The 19,158-nt window shown below is 39.7% G+C and overlaps 1 protein-coding gene across 1 annotated transcript in view; it reads left to right on the top strand.

Moving 5' to 3' along the window:
- zpld1a (zona pellucida-like domain containing 1a) overlaps positions 1-19,158 on the top strand; it is a 49,017-nt gene that overhangs the window by 10,459 nt on the left and 19,400 nt on the right. The window contains exons 2-8 of the mRNA XM_043701590.2: positions 370-482; positions 4,783-5,003; positions 5,948-6,129; positions 6,235-6,307; positions 10,040-10,137; positions 10,229-10,309; positions 15,684-15,855. Coding sequence (XP_043557525.1) covers positions 377-482; positions 4,783-5,003; positions 5,948-6,129; positions 6,235-6,307; positions 10,040-10,137; positions 10,229-10,309; positions 15,684-15,855 — 933 coding nt within the window. The 5' untranslated portion in view covers positions 370-376. The remainder of the gene's footprint in view (positions 1-369; positions 483-4,782; positions 5,004-5,947; positions 6,130-6,234; positions 6,308-10,039; positions 10,138-10,228; positions 10,310-15,683; positions 15,856-19,158) is intronic.

The following is a 19,158-nucleotide window of genomic DNA, read 5'->3' on the forward strand; positions in this document are numbered from 1 at the left end:
TCAGGTTCAGTGGCCCTTCTATAGTTTAGCATTTTATTTGAGTGACAGTACTATGTTGAAGTGTTTTCCTGTTTGAGGGGTTTAAACCCATGATCTTCTAGCTCAGAAGCAAGAGTATTGCATAACGAGCCACGGTTGATTGGAAAGTAGCACTCATGCAATAAAACAAAGCGAAGAGCTGTGGATACTGGCAATCTGAAACAGAAACAGAAATTGCTGGTGAAACTCAACAGGGCTCACAGCATCTGCAGAGAGGAAGCAGAGTTAACATTTCACATCCAGTGACTCTTCATCTGCCAGACCTGCTGAGTTTCACCAGCAATTTCTGTTTTTGTATACTTATGCAACTTGTTCACTTTTTATCAACAGCTTTACAATGGAACAGTTCAGTCTTCTGCTGCTATTAGTGATCAAGATACATTCAGTGGATGCACAGTTCAATGGGTACAACTGTGATGCTAATCTGCACAGTAGGTTCCCTGGTAAGTTGGATCTAAAATTGGCAGGAAGCAGAGTGTAATTGTTGCTGGATATTTTGTGACAGAAATGCTGTTTCCCATTGTGTTCTGTGAGGCTCAATACAAAGTCATTGCTTTCCATAGTATATATCCATGATTTAGACCTAAATGTAATGACCATGATTATAAAGATTGGAGGTGATACAAAAATTGGCCTTATTTTATTTGCTGCTGGGCTGTGGGTGAAGCTGGCAACACCAACGTTTATTGCCCTTCCCTAAGTGCCCCAAGGGCAGTTAAGAATCAACCCTATTGCTGTTGGCCTGAAGTCACATGTAGGTTGACCCAGTAAGGATGGCAAATTTCCTTCCCTGAAGACCATTAATGAACCAAAAGAGCAAAAATATTTGTTTTTAAATAATTAAACAGGGGCTACAATTCCCCCATAACCAACATAGTCATGGACCACAAACTCGACAGAATGGCAAAATAACCATTTGCACTGAGTGAACCTCCTGAGGGGTCAGGCACTATAAACTAAAGAAGAGATAATGCGACTGCATGTGATTTGGAAGGAAAATGCAATGTTGGCCTTAATTGCAAGGCGAATGGAATACAAATGCAGGGAAGTCTTGACGCAACACTACTGGACATTGGTGGACTAGATTTTACATGCAGGTAAGAGAGTGATTTCGGCAAGGAGCATGGAAGATCGAGAGTGTGCCCATCTACTCACTCAAGCTCACCCTTCGTAAAGTTAGGATGGCCAGAAACCACATTAACAGCCATCCCGCCCAATGCAAATTAATAATTGGGGGTCAATTGAGCTTCTTAAAAGCTCGACCAACCCTAATGTATGTCGCCCATATCATAATGTGGTTGATGCAAGGAGTCGGATGGCAATGAGATTCAAAGATTTTTTTTAAAAAGTGCTTAACCAGCCAGAAGGAAGTGGGTGGGTTGCCATTACACCCCTTGTCAAACAGGGCACCCTTTATGGGAAAATAGCACCCCATTTCTCTTGCCGTCTACACATTCTTTAAAACCCAAATCTCATCCCTTTGCTAAGCTGAAAATCTCTGCCTGAAGCCCCCAAATTACTGATAGCTGGGAATCTATGTGACCCCATAGGTTGGCCAGTATCTTCAGAGGTGAGAACTTCCTCTCCGTGAGGGTCTGACGACACACTCGGAGCTCATTCAGCAATCTTTACCGTCCAGCAGTATTTTACAGCTGCTGGACAGGCTTCTAATTGGGCAATTGTTGGCTGTTTTCCCCAAGGCGCTGGGGGGTGGTGGTTAAGCCAGTCATGCCCCATGATTCAGCACCCTGTACAGGTTTTGGTTGAGGAGGTTTTCTGCCCTTGTGGGAATTGGCAAAATGAAAAGTATTCCTTATTAAACATGCAAGGTTCTGAGGGAGTTCGACCACATAGATGCTATAGGCATGTTTCCCCTCATTGAAGAATTGATAATAATTCTTTCCACCCAGAAGGTGGAAATCATATTTAACTCACTTCCTGAATGTAATAGAGGCAGAAATCAGGACTGCGTTTTTCTAAAAAATACTTGACTATTCACTTAAAGTGCAACAATTTGCATGCTCTGTGTTATAGGTTGGGAAGTGGACTTATGCTGGACTGCTGTTTGTCAGTTGATCCAAACACAATGGACCAATGGCCACATTCTGTGCCACAAATTCCATGATTCAATGATTAAACAAAGTTGATATACATAAAATTGTTAATGTTTTTAATGTTAGATTATAAATCCCAACTATGTGGACTGTTACTTGAAAATATTGCACCCAAAGCTGCATAATGCTAATATCATTCAGGAATCTTTTAACCAACCTATCTAAAGAGAAATACTTATTTAATTAATTCTGAATTAGGGTCATAGAATCATAGAGTCATAGAGATATACAGAATGGAAAAAGACTCTTTGGTCCAACTCATCCATGCCAACCAGATATCCTAAATTAATCTAGTCCCATTTGTCAGCATTTGGCCCATCTCCCTCTAAACTCTTCCTATTCATATACCCATCTAGATGCTTTTTTAAATGTTTGTAATTGTACCAGCCTCTGCCGCTTCCATGCACACACCAACCTCTCATGGAAACATTGTGCCGTAGGGTCCTTTAAAATCTTTCTCCTCTCACCTTAAACCTACGCCCTCCAGTGTTGGACTCCCCCACTCAAGGTAAAATATCTTGACTATACACCCTATCCATGCGATTCATGATTTTATAAACCTCTATAAGGTCACCCCTCTGCCTCTGATTCTCCAGGGAAAATAGCCTCAGCCTATTCAGTCACTCCCTAAAGCTCAAAGTATCCAACCCTGGTAACATCCTTAGAAGTTTTTTCTGAAATCTTTCAAGTTTCACAACATTCTTCCTATATCAGGGAGATTAGAATTGAACCTAGTATTCCAAAAGTGGCCTAACCAATGTCCTGTACAGCCGCAATATGACCTCCCAACTCCTGTACTCAATGCACTCACCGACAAAGGCAAGCATACTAAATGACTTCTTCACTATCCTGTATACCTGGAACTCCACTTTGAAGGAACTATAAACCTGCACTTCAAGGTCTCTTTGTTCGGCAACACTCCCAGGACCTTACCATTTAATGTATAAGTCCTGCTAAAATGCAGCACCTCACATTTATCTAAATTGAATGCCATCTGCTACTCCTTGGCCCATTGGCCCATCTGATCAAGATCCCATTGTAATCTGAGGTAACTTTCTTTGCTGTCCACTACACCTCCAATTTTAGAGTCATCTGCAAATTAATTAACCATATCTCATCATGGTTTTTCAATTCATTATACTGGTATATACCTTTGTTTATTATTTAACCTAATTTTCTAATCAACCGGTTCATAGATATTGTTACGCATTACTGGAGCAGGTAGAACCTAAACCCAGCCTTCTTGGTTTGGGGTAGGAACACTACCACTGATCCACTGCTGGCAGCTTATTTTATAGCTTCACATTGCCCATTTGTAGCTGTTTTCCCTCTTATTCTAATTTCCTATTTTTCTCCAAAATGCGGTGAAATACACCATGACTTTAAGTGAGAATGTAAAATTGATTAGATTCTCAACAGTGTGGAAACACGCCCTTCGGCCCAACAAGTCCACACCACCTCTCTGCAGCGAAACCCACCCAAACCCATTCCCCTATCCTACCTTTACCCCTGGCTAACACACCTAACACTGTGGGGAGAAAGTGAGGACTGCAGATGCTGGAGATCAGAGCTGAAAATGTGTTGCTGGAAAAGCGCAGCAGGTCAGGCAGCATGCAAGGAGCAGGAGAATTGACGTTTCGGGCATGAGCAATTTAGCTTGGCCAATTCATCTAACCTGAGTAATAGCAAATCGACAGTTGTTTATATTTTACTAAAATGAGAAATCGACCTTATTACTGTCTATTTTTCACTACATCATAAATATCTATTCCAGTGGTTCTTAATGAGGTGCTCTGTGAACTGTTCTAAGCTGATCAATGTTAATAGTTAATGTTCTAAATGAGACCTGAGCAGGAGCTTGCACAAAGTTAAAATAGCTTATATGATTTTATTGAATCAAGTTGTCTTTATATTTTTATACCCAGGGAAAGGTTTATTTTTCTGATCTCTATGCATTAGTGACATTGCTGGAAAGTTTCTCATGTCTAATATTTTTAGTCAAGTTAGGAACATGTTCAATAAGATCATGGAAATCGCAACTAGACCAATTATTCCACTGTGTTTATGAAATCACTAATGCTCAGCAACATGAGGGAAAGGTCTCCTAATTCACATCACTCATAATTGCCATTTTGTGAAGTAATGTTAAGATAAACGAGACCAAAATAGCATCCTTTCCCAATTCCGCCTCAAGTTGGCCGCGGACATCTTACATTGCATTTCCATGTTTCAAATTTCTTGATTCAAATTGAATAACCTTCCATCAGTCCAGATTAAAATCCACTTACCATTCTTCAGCTCATCCAGGTAATTGATTTGAATGTTTCACATGATATTTTGTACTCTCATACTTATCAATTACTGACATAAATTGTCATCATTAGCAAAGTTTATAATATTACTAGAATTTAGAAAGGAATTGAATGCTTACCATCTGACCACTTGATTAAATTTATATCACTTATAACATTATGTTTATATCCCAGATATGTATTTGTCAAATGCACCTCAACAATATTAAATTTAACTGCAGTAAGTGGTTATGTTGTCAGCAATGTATATCAGTCAGTCCTCAGGAAATGTCTTTAATCAGATAATAATTGAAATAATTAATTCTTTCTTCCTTCAGGCGAAAAGGACATCCTTGTCTTTTGTGGAGTACAGACCATCACAATCAAGATCAATTTTTGTCCAGTCCTGTTCTCTGGCTACTCAGAAACAGATTTAGCATTAAATGGCAGACATGGCAATGCACATTGCAGGGGTTTTATTAATAACAGTACTTTTCCCACAGTTGTCATATTCACCATCAACCTCAATACACTGGAAGTCTGTGGAAATAGCTTAGTGGTAAGATTAACTCTCTTCTTTCATTTGTGAACAATAGGTTATAGGTATTATTTCATAAATGCCTCATACACAGAAACATTGAAATGCAGTATGAGCCTGTCATCTTGTTAAACACCCAATGCTTTTCATGTATGAATCTGTGGGAAGCCTCGCTTTAGTTATAAAGCATTCAAATCAATGTTTCTAAATGGATTATTTTGATGCAGCATTGACTTACTTTCAAAACTAGAGAAAAAGGTTAGTAGCACTAATCTTTGCCAATTAAGTCTCAAGTGATACTAGTACTTTCTACACTCTAGGTCATATTGGAGAGGGTAAATTTAGAATTCTGGAGATGGGGAGGATTTCTGCTCTTCACAAGGTATTCTTTTAAATTCTAAACTTGCAATAAGCCACAGTGCTATTTCAGGAAGCCTGGCCTTCCCTTCTAGAACAGACCTACTCCCGCCTGCTCCACCCATTGGAAAACCAGAGTAATTCGTAATAGATTTTAGGTTCGTAATAGATTTTAGGTTCCTCATTGATATGTATCCATAACCAGAGCCCACCACCTCACTGAAAATTCACACCAATGTGACTCAAGTTCTGTGGCTCACAAACTGGCCTGTTCTGGCACATGAAGGCCAGTGGCAGTAAACTACAATCTGGAGTAGACATCAGGCTTGAATCAACAAATGTATATGTAGGACACCTAAAACATTGCCCCACATGTGATTTGGCTGTTAACCTTCTCATTGCTGTATTTGTCTTTGTTGCATCTGTTTTAAGAGAGGAACAGGAGTCTAATGCATTTTAAGCTTTACCTCAGTCAATGACAAATCAACCAATATTCTTCTTTCTCTTTCACCTTTTTCCTTGTCAAATTATAGCCCCAAGAGGTACATGGGTGTCTCCTTTTTGGAACTGTAAAATCAGTAAAAATTTTCTTATGAACTATTTTGTAGGTCTCCGCTACTCAAGGACTCAATGCATTAGGTAATATTTCGCTGGTGCAATTTGGGAACATTTCAGGTTATATTGACACTCCAGACCCACCAACAATTATTAGCTACCTACCAGGGCTACTGTATAAATATAGCTGCAGCTACCCACTCGAGTACCTGATCAACAACACCCAGCTTGCGTCGTAAGTTCACATTTTAATTGAAAAAAATGTTTCATCAGGTTTGTTTTCATTCTTGACAATAATTCCTGTTCAGTTTTTAAAGTGCTTTTACAACATTATTTTTAGATCATCTGCAGCAATTTCAGTGAAAGACAGCAATGGTACATTTATCAGTACTTTGAACTTACTCCTGTACAATGTAAGTTTGTCAAATGTTAACAAAATAGCAATAGTCAATATAGACATACTTCACTTTACAGAACAGTTCAAATTTTAAAAATGAATGCAAAGTTGTTGTTTAGAAATAATTCTTAAATAATACTTTATTTTATTTTTTGTATAGAATATATATTTCTATATGTACACATCACCTGATGTTTTGCCTTTTGTATTCCTTAATTGGCTTGGTATCAACTTGGATCATAGTAGAGTTTCCTTTCATTGTAAGTTTGTTGATACTTGAGTGCATTGCTGATCAAGTGCTGGGCTGTTAATTTCCATTATCTGCAAAGGTCAGGGGAAGCAAGGCTATGGTATCCTTACAGACATTTCCATGCTTGACAGCTTGTAGTGGTTCACTACTCATTAAATCAGCCCTGTGTAACACATCATTGGACAAAATCACTTCTGTGATCAGCTGACAGAGATGTCAATGTAACTACTTGAACTCAGAGGAATTGATGAAAATTTTAAACATTTTCTCTATTTAGAGTCATAGAACTGTATAGCATAGAAATAGACCCTTCAGTGCAACTCACCCATGCTGACCAGATATCCTAAATTAATCTAGTCCCATTTGCCAGCATTTCGCCCATATCCATCTAAACCCTTTCTATTCATATACCCATCTAGATGCCTCTTAAACGTTGAAATCGTATTAGCCTGCACCATTTCCTCTGGCAGCTCATTCCATATGCATATCACCTTCTTTGTGAAACTATGTTTGTATTATATTCAAACCCCATTCTCAATTGGTCTCTCTTTATTTTTCATTTTGTCTTCTTCTCTCTCTCTATCTCTATGACTCTCACAGTTTCTATTATTGTGGTTTCTATATTTGTCTCTGCAAATTGTACTTCATCTCCTTCCTCATGGAGGTGTTCTCTACCCTCGACTTTCTCTGCCAATATTTATTTTCATCTGTGTATACATCCCACAGTTATACTTAACACAATTTGTAACTTATATCATTAAAACTTAGTGTCATTTACAAAATGGGAATTACTGTTTAAAATTTGTATTGGGAGTGGAAGAGATGGAGTGAAGTTTTCCAGAATCTAGAGAATTTGAGGAAGAAGCTAGATGCCTGAACTTGGGTAATAGAGAGCAAAGAGAGGGGGTGGACTGATGGCCTGTTTGGGATAGAATGGAGCCAGAACCTGACATGGACATTAAATTGAGGCTGGATGATCTTCCTCTTGTGATCATTCAAAGCTGCAGCCGTACACTGTATTAGCTTGTCAACAGGCACTGAAATTTACATGGGTGAGGTAGAGAAAGTGAAGGAAGTGGATGTACAGGGCTCTGGGATCCAGAGGAATCAGGAGAATTGCATCTAAGGAAGTTACATTTTCTCATAGTAAGGCAACTGAGTGCTGAGACAAAGAAAAGATTACTTGGTCTTTAAAAAGAAGATAGCACAGAATGGGGATGTTTTGCATCCTATCCATTCACAGAATGTAGATATCAATGACAAGCCCAGCACTTATTGCACATAACTGAAGGCATACTAAGCCATTTCAGAGGGCTGGCAAGAGCCAATCTCATTTTTGTGGATCTGGAGTCACATGAAGGTCACAAGTAAGGACATCAGCTTTAGGGCTCAGTGGTTAGCACTGCGGCCTCACAGCACCAGGAACCCAGGTTCGATTCCACACTCTGGTGACTGTCTTTGTGGAGTTTGCACATTCTTCCCATTTCTGCTTGGGTTTGCTCCAGGTGCTGTGGTTTCCTCCCACCATCCAAAGATGTGCAGGTTAGATGTCTAGGTTAGGGGTAAATGTAGAGTAATGCGGAATAGATTTGGGTGGGATACTCTTCAGAGGGTCGGTGTGGACTTGTAAGGCTGAAGGGCCTGTTTCCACACCATAGGGACTCTATGAAATTTCCTTTCCTAAAAGTCATTAGGGAGCCACAGGGCCTTAACAACAATCAAGACATTCCATGGACCCAATTACTAATGCTATCATTTCATTCCAGATGTAGCGAATTAACTAACTTTAAATTCCTCTGCTGCCATTTGGGTTTTGAAGACACAGCTCCAAATTATTAGTGCAGAATGCTAGACAGCTTGCTAAGCAACATAATTACTGTACTACCACTGCCTAAGGGGAAGGATGGTTAAAAGAAGACTGGGCTATGTTTGCAAGGAATTAAGCAAAGATCAAGTATGTGGGAGCTTCAGGCAGGTTCCTGAAAAGGCCTCGAAGGCCAGATTAGCAAAACAAATGAGAGTAAGCTGAAAACAAAAACAAAAATGGGATCTAATTAGTTTATGTTGTCACTGCTTATGTTTAAACTAAACATCAATGCTCACTGAAATATTGCAATCGCCAATATTACTGACAGACTTTTAGGTATAATTTATAAAATTTCTAGTTTATAAATAAGCAGCAAAATTAAACACGACAAAATTATGTATGGATCATTAATTATTCTGCTGTTTGGAATGCAGAGTAGTTAGGTACAGAGTGCGACAATAAACACTTCATGAGACATGACGATCCCTGCATTGCTGAATCAGCAGAGGCAGGAGAGAGGGAGTTTTGGTTAGGGCCGCAGTCCAGTGATAGAAATTGAAAAAAGAGTTGATAGAATATTTGGGTGTTTTATTTAATTTGCCTTGTGAAATTGAGGCAGAACTTTGGGACTGGAGACTAAACAGTTGAGATTACAGACCATGATAGAGCACACAGAATGACAAAGGTCATTGTTCTGAAACCCTAGGCTGAAATTTACAGCCCATTGCTAGGCATCTTTTCAAGGATGGGAGAGATACGCAAAGTACGATGGGTGCACGACCCACCTCCTTCACACCCATCCCCTACACATGCCCACTAACAGTGGGGTTGGTAAGGTACCCACTATGACATCACATGCCCTTTGGCCCAAGGAGCCCTTAACTGTCCAATTGAGTGAAAGGCCAGCCAGAGCGTACAGGTTGTTTATAAAACAACTTTATTGAAAAGATGAGAAGGAGGAAGCATCATTTAGGGGGAGCACCCTTCTATGCATTTCAGAGGCACTGCTTGTGCCTTATCAGCCATGATCTCATTAAATGACAGAGCAAACTCAAAGGGCTGAATGACCTACTTCAGCCCCTATGCCATTTGGGAACTCCTCAAGATGTCTACTCCTGCCCCATCCCAGCCTGCCCCAAACCTCCCCTCACGAACTATCCCTCAACCCTGCTCCTCGCTCTCTCAGTGCCTAATCCTTACTGCTTTAAAAGGGCTAAACCTGCAGTTACTATCACCACTCCTCATGGAGATGCCTTACAATCCTGACAGTGTTCACTACTGAGTGCTGGCACTGCTGGGACTATTTGATCCAATGACCAAATAAAGTAGCTGTCAGCTCTCAAGTGTAGGCCTTCCTTCCACTAAGATGTAGAAATCCCACTTTCACCAACTTAAAGCCATCCGTAGAATTGTTTGCAATGATGCTGACTTTGTTTCTGGGCTGGGGAGTTGAGCAGTATGCCTCTGCATGAAATCACCTCATTATCACTGTTTCTCTCTACACGGGGTCTGTCTGACTTGCTGAGTAGTTCCAATATTCTCTATTTTGATTTCTTGAATGTTTATTTCTCAACGCACGCTTTAGCATTGGCATCCAACCCAATACTCGCATGTGAACTATGCATTACATATTGGACAGTGCAGGCAATTAGGTTTCTGAAAACTTTAAGAGATATTTTGTATTGTTCCAGGATTCATCCTACAATCTCCCTCTAGTGATACCACCCGTGGGTTTACCCTTAAAGACCAAAGTATATGCAGCTGTGAAGGCTACAAATTTAGATGGAAGGTAACAGCGTGAGATTCCCATTTACTCGATTTATTATAAATGTGAAGAATATATCTGATTTAACAAACAACATCTCTTGTCAATTGTGTAGATGGCATGTCTTTATGGATTATTGTTACACCACTCCCTCCGGTAATCCAAATGATGAGCATCGATATGATCTTTTCTTCAGGTGAGTTGGTGCTTTCTAAAAGATTAATAAGAATTGATCCAATGCTGCTTTCTGGCCATCTATCCACAGGTTATATCCAATTATTAAAATACATTTGGTAAAGATTGTAATAAGTAATGTCATAGCAAAGCAACAATGGGGGTAGAATGACACCCCTCTTCAAATTCCTTATATCACCACAAGTCTTTTTAAGAAAAAGTATACTTACTACCTCAGTGAGCATTTAAAGTGGTGTGACTGTAAACAACATGCAAGTATTTTCCTGTGCAATCTTAAAAAAGGAGCAATATGTTTTTCCTGAACTTAAAACCCAATCTAAATGAAAATAATAACTGACATACAGGTATTCTGAGTTTATATGTACACAATGCTAGTTGCAGAATAGAAGAATAATAGTTTTTAATTCAAAATGGTTAGTTCTTTATGGATTGGGTAAATTGGTGATATAGATTGTTTCAGGTCGGACTGATTGATTCTTTTTTAATTCTGCACCAGGATAATTCTGAGCTGTGTGCTGATGATTTACAACTTTATTTTCTGGAGGGGGGAATCCCAGGTTAATCCACATCCCTGCAACGTGTGGATAGTCAAACAACAGGCAGGACTCAATTTGCAAGATTGGCAGAGGGAGAGAGAGCAAGAGAGAGAAAGAGAAAGAGAGACTGAGAGTGAGAGAATACCCACACAGGATCTTCCTGCTTCTGCATCTTTCTTCACCCGATCTGGACAAATCCAGTCTCCTAAAACATCAAAGAGTGTTAGTTGGCTCATCACATGACTACTTCTCATCAACTAACAATCATGCTTGGAGCAAGCTGATTCCAGACCCGCAGTTTAGAAATAATTAACTTTTGTCTGATACATTTGTTTCTCTGCCAGAGTCCATGTCCAAAGTTAATGTTTGTTTCACTCCCTGTTGAATGGATAAGGTGGCTGGATGTTTTGCAAATGATTCCAGAGATGGGCTTCTTTAAAGCGATTGTCATGTTGGGTTCTTACAGAGAGTCTGCTGAGCCCCAAGCACTGATGTTTTGCAGCACTCCACTAGCTGCCAGGCGGTAACTGAGCTGTTTAATCTAATTGAAAGTATAAATAAACAGGTTTTCAACTTGGGATCCATAAAGCTCTGCCATGATGCAATGCAAAGTGGCTCAGGGGTTCAGGTGAAGGATTTGCCTGCCAGATTGTCTTCCTGTAAAGTATTGAGCCTCCTTCTTTTACATCCACTTCATATTAAGAGTCCACCATACTGTTGAATACAGATCAAACCTAAATAAAGAAGCATCAGTTCCTCGCGTTGTTAGGAAGGTGACCTACATGCATCCATTCAGCCTATAATTTAAGGATTTTACTGACCATCTAATTCCTTTTTATCCTCTGTAGATTTTCATTTACCCTTTAGTAACTTCAGGCAAAATCTTATAGAGTCCTGAACAACATGGCGACGGTAAGATTTATGCCAAAGTTAGATGAGAAGTCTGGCAGGGCCTATCTCAGCATCAGGAGCTGTTTGCTGCATCTTTTATACACTTGTGGGACAAGTCAGTAAGACAGCAGTAAATGGCCCATTAACAGAAATTATTGTTAGTTAAACACCTTTTTATAGCACAACTTGTCTCATTAATGTGCAGCTTCCTGTTTCATCAAACTCACCAAGAAAGTTAGACATTGAGAATTCTGGACATGTGATTGGCATTCAGAGTGGGTACCTGGTGACTAAAGCTCACTGCTGCCTGCAGGAAGCCTCCATATTGCTCAGCAGCAAACAGCAATTCATGGGAGCCAGCCACATTCATCTCTTGGCAAAAGTGGGTACTGCACATGCTGGAGATCAGTCAAGATTAGAGTGGTACTGAAAAAGCACAGTGGTCAGGCAGCATCCGAGGAGCAGGACAATCTATGTTTCAGGCAAAAGCCCTTTATCAGGAATGGTATGGTATGGTTTATGATGAAGGGCTTTTGCCGGAAACATCGATTTTCCTGCTCCTCGGATGCTGCCTGAGCTGCTGTGCTTTTCCAGCACCACTCTAATTTTGACCCACATTCACCCCTTGAACAGTGGCACCTGAGATTTGCAAACCCTTCATGATCCTCTTCATCCCTCTTGCAGGACGCTCAGGAAGCGTGACAAGGTGCACCAGCCACAACACTGAATGGCTGCAGCAAGAACATTTTGCACCCAGGGACGCACACCCAGCTCACAGATTGGACCAGACTGCATCTCAGGGCTACTGCTTGCTCTCTTAGCACTGACTTGCCTTCAGCCTACCTGCATGCCTGCAGCATCCATACCATACCATGCCAATTATCACCCTTCCTAGTCAGTAATAGTCCTCTACACAACAATGTACTACATCAATCTCACACCTGCACCATGTGCCATGTGCCAGCTGCTTACTTGGCAAACACATTACGTGTGCAGCAAGCAAGCAGGCATGTTTCAAAGTCTTAGGGAAATAATCCTCAATGAAGTCCATGGAGACAACCATCAGCCAGAGAGTCCCAACATAATAAGGCAAGTGTAACCTCTGATACCAATCCAGGAGATTGGCCGCAGTCTGCTACGCAGTCAGGGCATTCATATCTCTGCAGTCTGAGGAGTGGGTCACAGTCAGTCCTGTATCTCCTTAGTGACCAGCCCAGAGAGTAGGGCTAACACAGTCATGGAGATGTACAGGCATCACTCAGGGATCTGGGCATTTCTTGTCTGGTGCTGTCCAGTTAGGTTGCTCAAGGGGGTGAGCAATGGTCAGTTCAGAGAAACTAATGGAACATGGAAGTGAGGGAGAGGGAGAACAAGGGGGTGCCAATTACTGAAGAAAAACTGCTCAGGGATTTGTTTATGGGAATTTATTTTATTCATTCATGGGATGTGGGAGTAGCTAACTAGGCTAGAATTTATTGCCCATGTCTAATTGTCCAGACAGAAATTAACAGTAAATTAAATGTGGGTTTGGTCTGGAGTCACATGTAAGCCAGACCAGTTAATGATAGCAGATTGGTTTACCATTGGACTGGGGAAAACAGCTGGGAGGAAGAAGCAAAGACAGTTGTGAAGAGGAGCATCTATATTTGTCAGAGATGGGGTGGGGGATATGGAAAACACTGGATGGCATCAGGATATTATGAAAGGAGGTTTCATCCACTGTCAGAACCCTGGCTTCAAGGAAAGGACAGATCATGACCACACTTGACATGGTGCTCTGAGATGCCAATGGCTGGAAAGGAAAAGAAGGGCAGGTGTGGGCTCCTGTGGATGGGTGGAACGGGGACATCGGGAAGCTGCAAAAGCTTTGGAGTTTATGAGAAGGAAGTGAATCTGAATGCTCAGGAGCTCACTGACATGTAGACAGGGCAGCTCAAACTCACTGACTGAAGAGAGTTCACTGTCACCTTCCACTCTGCTGGAAATCAAAAGTACACAATTGAAGAGAATATGTCTACGCCCACATCTGGAATGGGTGTGATAAGTGAGAGGGAGGGGCATGCAAGACCCACCAATTTGAGGCCCTTTAGATGGAAGTATTTCACACTGACTCATACAACTGTACAGGACATAGGTCTGCAGGTCTCTTGATCTCAGGCAATTCAAAAGTATTGGTTGCCTATTTACTGCACACCTCTCTGCCTCAGACCTCACTGACCACTTCATTAACACAAACTTTTATGGACACTGAAACCAGGGGAAGAATTGGGATGCTCTACCATGGGGCAATGGTATCAGCAGAAGGGATACCCTAAGCTGTTCAATTCCCAGATAAGGAGGATCAAATTGGCTTTTTCTTTATTTACCTGCTTCTTTGGTCCATTGCAGACCCTTCCCATTGTGGGTACTTTTCTCCCTGGCCCAAACGAACTTATGTTTTAAAAGGAACCAATTTATACATGCTTTCTTACATTAATGTTTAGTAATTACTAACTATGAGAAGAATTACAAATGTAACACATATACTCAAACTCTTCTCCCTTCTGCTAACTGGCAGAAGATACCAGAGCATTCAGTCTCTCACAGCCAAACTGTACAACAGTTTCTTCCCCAGGTCATCAGGCTCCTTAATACAGTATGAGTGGACTCTTTCCCATCTGAAATTCTTTGCATGACTTCAAATTGCTGCTGGAAAAATGTCTATTATTTATCATTCTCCTATTACACTGTAACTTGTGTGTTTTGCACTTCTTATGCACTTTATGCCATGTATGAGTTGTATTTTGTGCTATCCATCTAGCACCCTCGGTCCTGAAGGAACGCTGTCTTGTCTTTTACTGTATCAGTTGTATGTGATAGATAAATAAAACGTTACTCTACTCTCTACTTTAGATATTAGAAATAAGAGCTGAGTCCAAAATGATAAAAGTTTTCTTAAACAATTATTCATACAATCACAGAGCTTACCATCCCAATGTTCATCTTTTGAAACTAATGGACAGAAATTCATAGCAGGTACACATCCAAATTGCCAGTTTGCATTGAAAACGCAAACTTGCAAAAACCTATCCTGCTATGCCATACAAAGTGCCAACATGGTTGGTCAAACGAAACAAAATATCTAACAATAATTTTTAAAGTAACTAATCTAGTAGTAATTACCTGCAAAAAGGATTACAATTTTGGGTAATTGCATTATGTTGGTTTGTGTGGTTTGAATTTAGACCATTTTGGATTAGCATGGTTTAGTCAGAGTCATAGAGATTAGATTAGATTCCCTGCAATATGGAAACAGGCCCTTCGGCCCAACAAATCCAGACCGACTCTCCGAAGAGTAACTCACCCAGACACATTTCCCTCTGACTAATGCACCTAACACTATGGGCAATTTAACATGGCCAATTCACCTGGACTGCACATTTTCTGACTGTAGGAGGAAACTGGAGCACCCGGAGGAAACCCACACAGACACAGGGAAAACATGCAAACTCCACACAGACAGTCGCCCAAAGCCAGAATCGAACCTGGGACCCTGGTGCTGTGAGGCAGCAGTGGTTCTACCAGACAAAAAAGCGCTTCAGCCCACTGCATCCATACTACTCAAAAACAATCACCTAAATATTCTAATTCCAGTATTTGGCCCGTAGCATTGTATTCCTTAACAGCACAAATGCTGAGTGTTCATAAAGATCAAAGCAAATTAAATAACGTATCAATATGTTACTTATCCACACTCGGAAAGTTAATTGCAAATGTCTGTTATGCTTGGCTTCTCAAAGCGGTCTTAACATACCATTAATTCCTTTATTGTGAGCTTAGTGGCGATTATAATTACATAGATGAGTTCTAAGTTAAAACTACTTTGTATTAGTACCTGTAGCTGTTGGGATATCTGGTCAAGTTTCTCACATTTGCTAACCTTGTTTTTCTCTTTATTTATCAAACCAGCTGTACCAAAGATCCACAGACCACAGTTATAGAAAATGGAAGGAGTCAGATGGGCAAATTCTCCTTTGAGGTTTTTCGCTTTGTGAAACACAAAAACCAGAAGATGTCCCCAGTGTTTTTACATTGTGTAACAAAGCTTTGCAAAGCAGATGACTGTCCCTTCTTGACTCCAGTAAGTGGCATTATTTATTTTTAAGTAGAACAGGAATCTTGAGACTGTTATGTCAAATTGTATACTTTGACCTGAGCGTCCAGCCTCAAATCCTATCCGTTAGAAAGATCATAAGCTTTCACTTACATAACATCTGACTCCTTGCTCAGCCCACCTACTACTTCTTTCAAGCCTTTATCATGCTCTACCATTGGGCAATGGTGTCAGCAGTTTTACATGCTGCACTCTTTATAGATTTCAGATTTTCAAAAACTCTGCCATTCAAGCTCTTTCCCTTGTCAAGTCCCATTCACCAATTATCCCTTCCTTGCATTTTTGAATCACAGGATAAGCACAGTCAGCCCCCAAAGTCATTTGGCTCATTGGATCCATTTTAGTTCCCTACAACTGAGCTAATTCCATTCCGTACTTATGCACGTTTTCTCCTTGTGCTTCCGGACTTCAAATGTCATATTCTTATCAGTATATTTAAATTTCTTATGGTGTCACCCCTCCAGATTTATGTAACCTCTTCCAACCTATACCTACTCCTAAGATTTACATTCCTTTGATTCTGACTTCTTCTTGATCCCCTCATCCCTTAGCTCCAATACTAGTGGCATTAAATTGCCTGGATCCCAAATCCTGGAATTCTTTCCTTCAATCCTTTCTAGCTTATTACCTCCCATTCTTTCTTTAAGACTTCATTCAAAATTCACTTATTTGACCAGGGTTTTTTTTGTTCACCCAACAACACAAGGTACCTTAGCCCATGTGTTACCATTAGCCCCTCCTTCTACGTTGCCTCAATTGTATCATATTTAGCCTAGTTGTTGATATTTTGAAGAACCTTGGAATGTTTTCCTGCTTTAAATCCATTTTATAAATTCCAGCTGTTGTTAGGCTTCAGTTACAGGGTTTTTAACAGTAAACAAAATGTATCAAATTCTACCAAAAGCTTCCAACCGCATGGCCAAGAAATCAATAAATCAATAAACATCTTAAGGAATAGTAGCAGTATAGGCTATTTACCCCATTGAGTGCTCTACCATTAAAAAAAGATCAATGTTGATCCAACTGTGGCCTTAACTCCCCCATTCTGTCGAGAATGAGTCATCTGTACTAAGAGCAAAGTAAACAAGACATAAACAAGAAAAGGCTGTGGTATATGTGACAGGCAGCAAAGAACATAAGAAAAATGGAGAACAGATACCATGCAGTCAGTTTCTGAAGTGATAGAATTCAATATTGAGACCTAGAGGCTGTAAAGTGCTTAAATAGAAAATGAGCCTTGTCAAGTTTATGTTTTTTGTGACTATTTCCCCTGGTTGGAGACAAGAACTTGAAGCATATTCTCCAGACAAGGAGCCACTACTTAATGAAATAATGATGAAAAATGTCCTTACTGAAGGTTGTCAATGTTTGAAATCCTCTACCCCAGACAGCTGTAGATGTTGAGACAATGAGTATGTACTGAAATGAATTCAATTAATTTTTGAACATACAGAATCAAGGGATATGACAGGAAACTGGAGCTGATGTAGAAATTCAACCATAGTGTTATTCAATAGTGAAGCAAGTTCTGGCAATTGTTAAATCTATTCTAACTCCTTTTTTATGTTCTTAAGATCTTTATAATATTGATACATTTATTTCAGAATATGGAAGATATCTCACATCAGGTAAACTTTGGATCTTTGTGCAGAGCTTCACTTGCTAGAAGCACATACTAATCAGTTGGAGTACAGAGGAGGAAAAAATGTTAACATTTTATCTTTTCTGCTTTCTAATACATAATAATTGATTCTTTGTATGTAAATCTGCATAAAAATGAATGTGAAAAGGACAAGGAGAAAGGAGCTCACACCAAACTTGACAGTTGTCTTTGGTATCACTTTCCCATCTTCTCTTTATATATAGGGATATCCAGGAATGCCACTTTTAAAGTAACAAAGGGCTTTGACATTGGAGCTCTTTTCTACTTTAGATCATGTTTATTTGCCTTAAATATTCCCAGCCTCTGAATGATGGGTCATTAGTCCACAGACAGATCAGCAACCTGTTGCCAGTCGAAGCTCCTTTTAAACAACTTCCAATTTAATCTCAACAGTAACCAGACTTAAAACAAGCAGCTGTGTAAACAGCACTTACAGTGAGTATCAGGATATTTGTTTTTCCAATGCACAGCAATCCTTTGTCAGTCCAAAATTTTTTAAAGTGTTTTTTCCCTTATCAATGCACAATCAAAAATACAGGTTAAAAATTCAATCTTTGTTTGCCTTCACCCTTAAATAAATGAATCACCATTTCAAAAATGTGTTTCATTACAACAAACAACAAAAGACAAGACTTACATCCATTCATTCTTTCTCTCCCCTTTATATATGATTTATATGGTCTTAGCATTTCTTAATCCTTTGACTTATTCCAACAGTTTACTCTCAAAACAATGCAAAGGCAATTACATTTTTTCCAGGCAATTTTAATAATCTTTATATGAAATAATCCATCTGAGTTTTAAGTTTTTCAGTGGCAACTAGTAGATTGCCATCAGCATAAGTAAACATTTCTTTGCTACAAGGTCGGACATAGACTGCAACATGCTGAAGAGCCAACAATAATCCCAAAGTCTCCTCTGATACGGTTTAGTTCCTTAGAAAATACCTGACTAATTTCTCTATTCCTGACTCATTTTGAATCTAGTTTCATCCTTGGAACACTAGTGTCATTTGCCTTCTTGAAATTTCTGGAAAAATCAAGGTCAGCTAATGTGGGTTCATTTTATCGGATTGCTTTCAATTATTCAAAGGCTGCTTGGTTTTCTGCTGGCCATACCACTTTTGCTTGTTTCTTTAACAAATTTCCTAAACACTGTACAAAACTCCCCAAAATTGGTATTGGCAGATTTTTGGTAAAATTCAGCCCTTTGTCTTCCACCTTGTGTTTGTAGAAAATCAAACTGTACATTGAGCCTCACATACAAAATGATGTGTATTTCAACCTGAAATCTTTGTGAATATCAATAGTCTATTGATAGTCTTGCAGCTATAAATAGAACAATTCAATGTGTGAAGCCCAGAGAAATGTCAATGTGTCAAAACTAACTGTAAATACAGTGTGAATGGTTTCAATATTTATATGGCTGCAGGCTTGAGGTGAAATGATGGAAGAATTCTTGACAGAGAACCCGGAAGTATAGTTTCCCAAGTGTCCCGCATTTTTTTTTAACTGCAGGATGTTTATTTTAAATTCTTGGTCCATGTTTCCTACCCAGATGGCAAGCAGATTAGAAAGCAGAAAGGTAAAGCAGGTTCCCTCTGGCCC

This window comes from Chiloscyllium plagiosum, unplaced genomic scaffold (assembly GCF_037043375.1).
Source record: "Chiloscyllium plagiosum isolate Xiang-an unplaced genomic scaffold, Cpla_swu_hap1 HiC_scaffold_12, whole genome shotgun sequence".
NCBI classification, from domain to species: Eukaryota; Metazoa; Chordata; class Chondrichthyes; order Orectolobiformes; family Hemiscylliidae; genus Chiloscyllium; species Chiloscyllium plagiosum.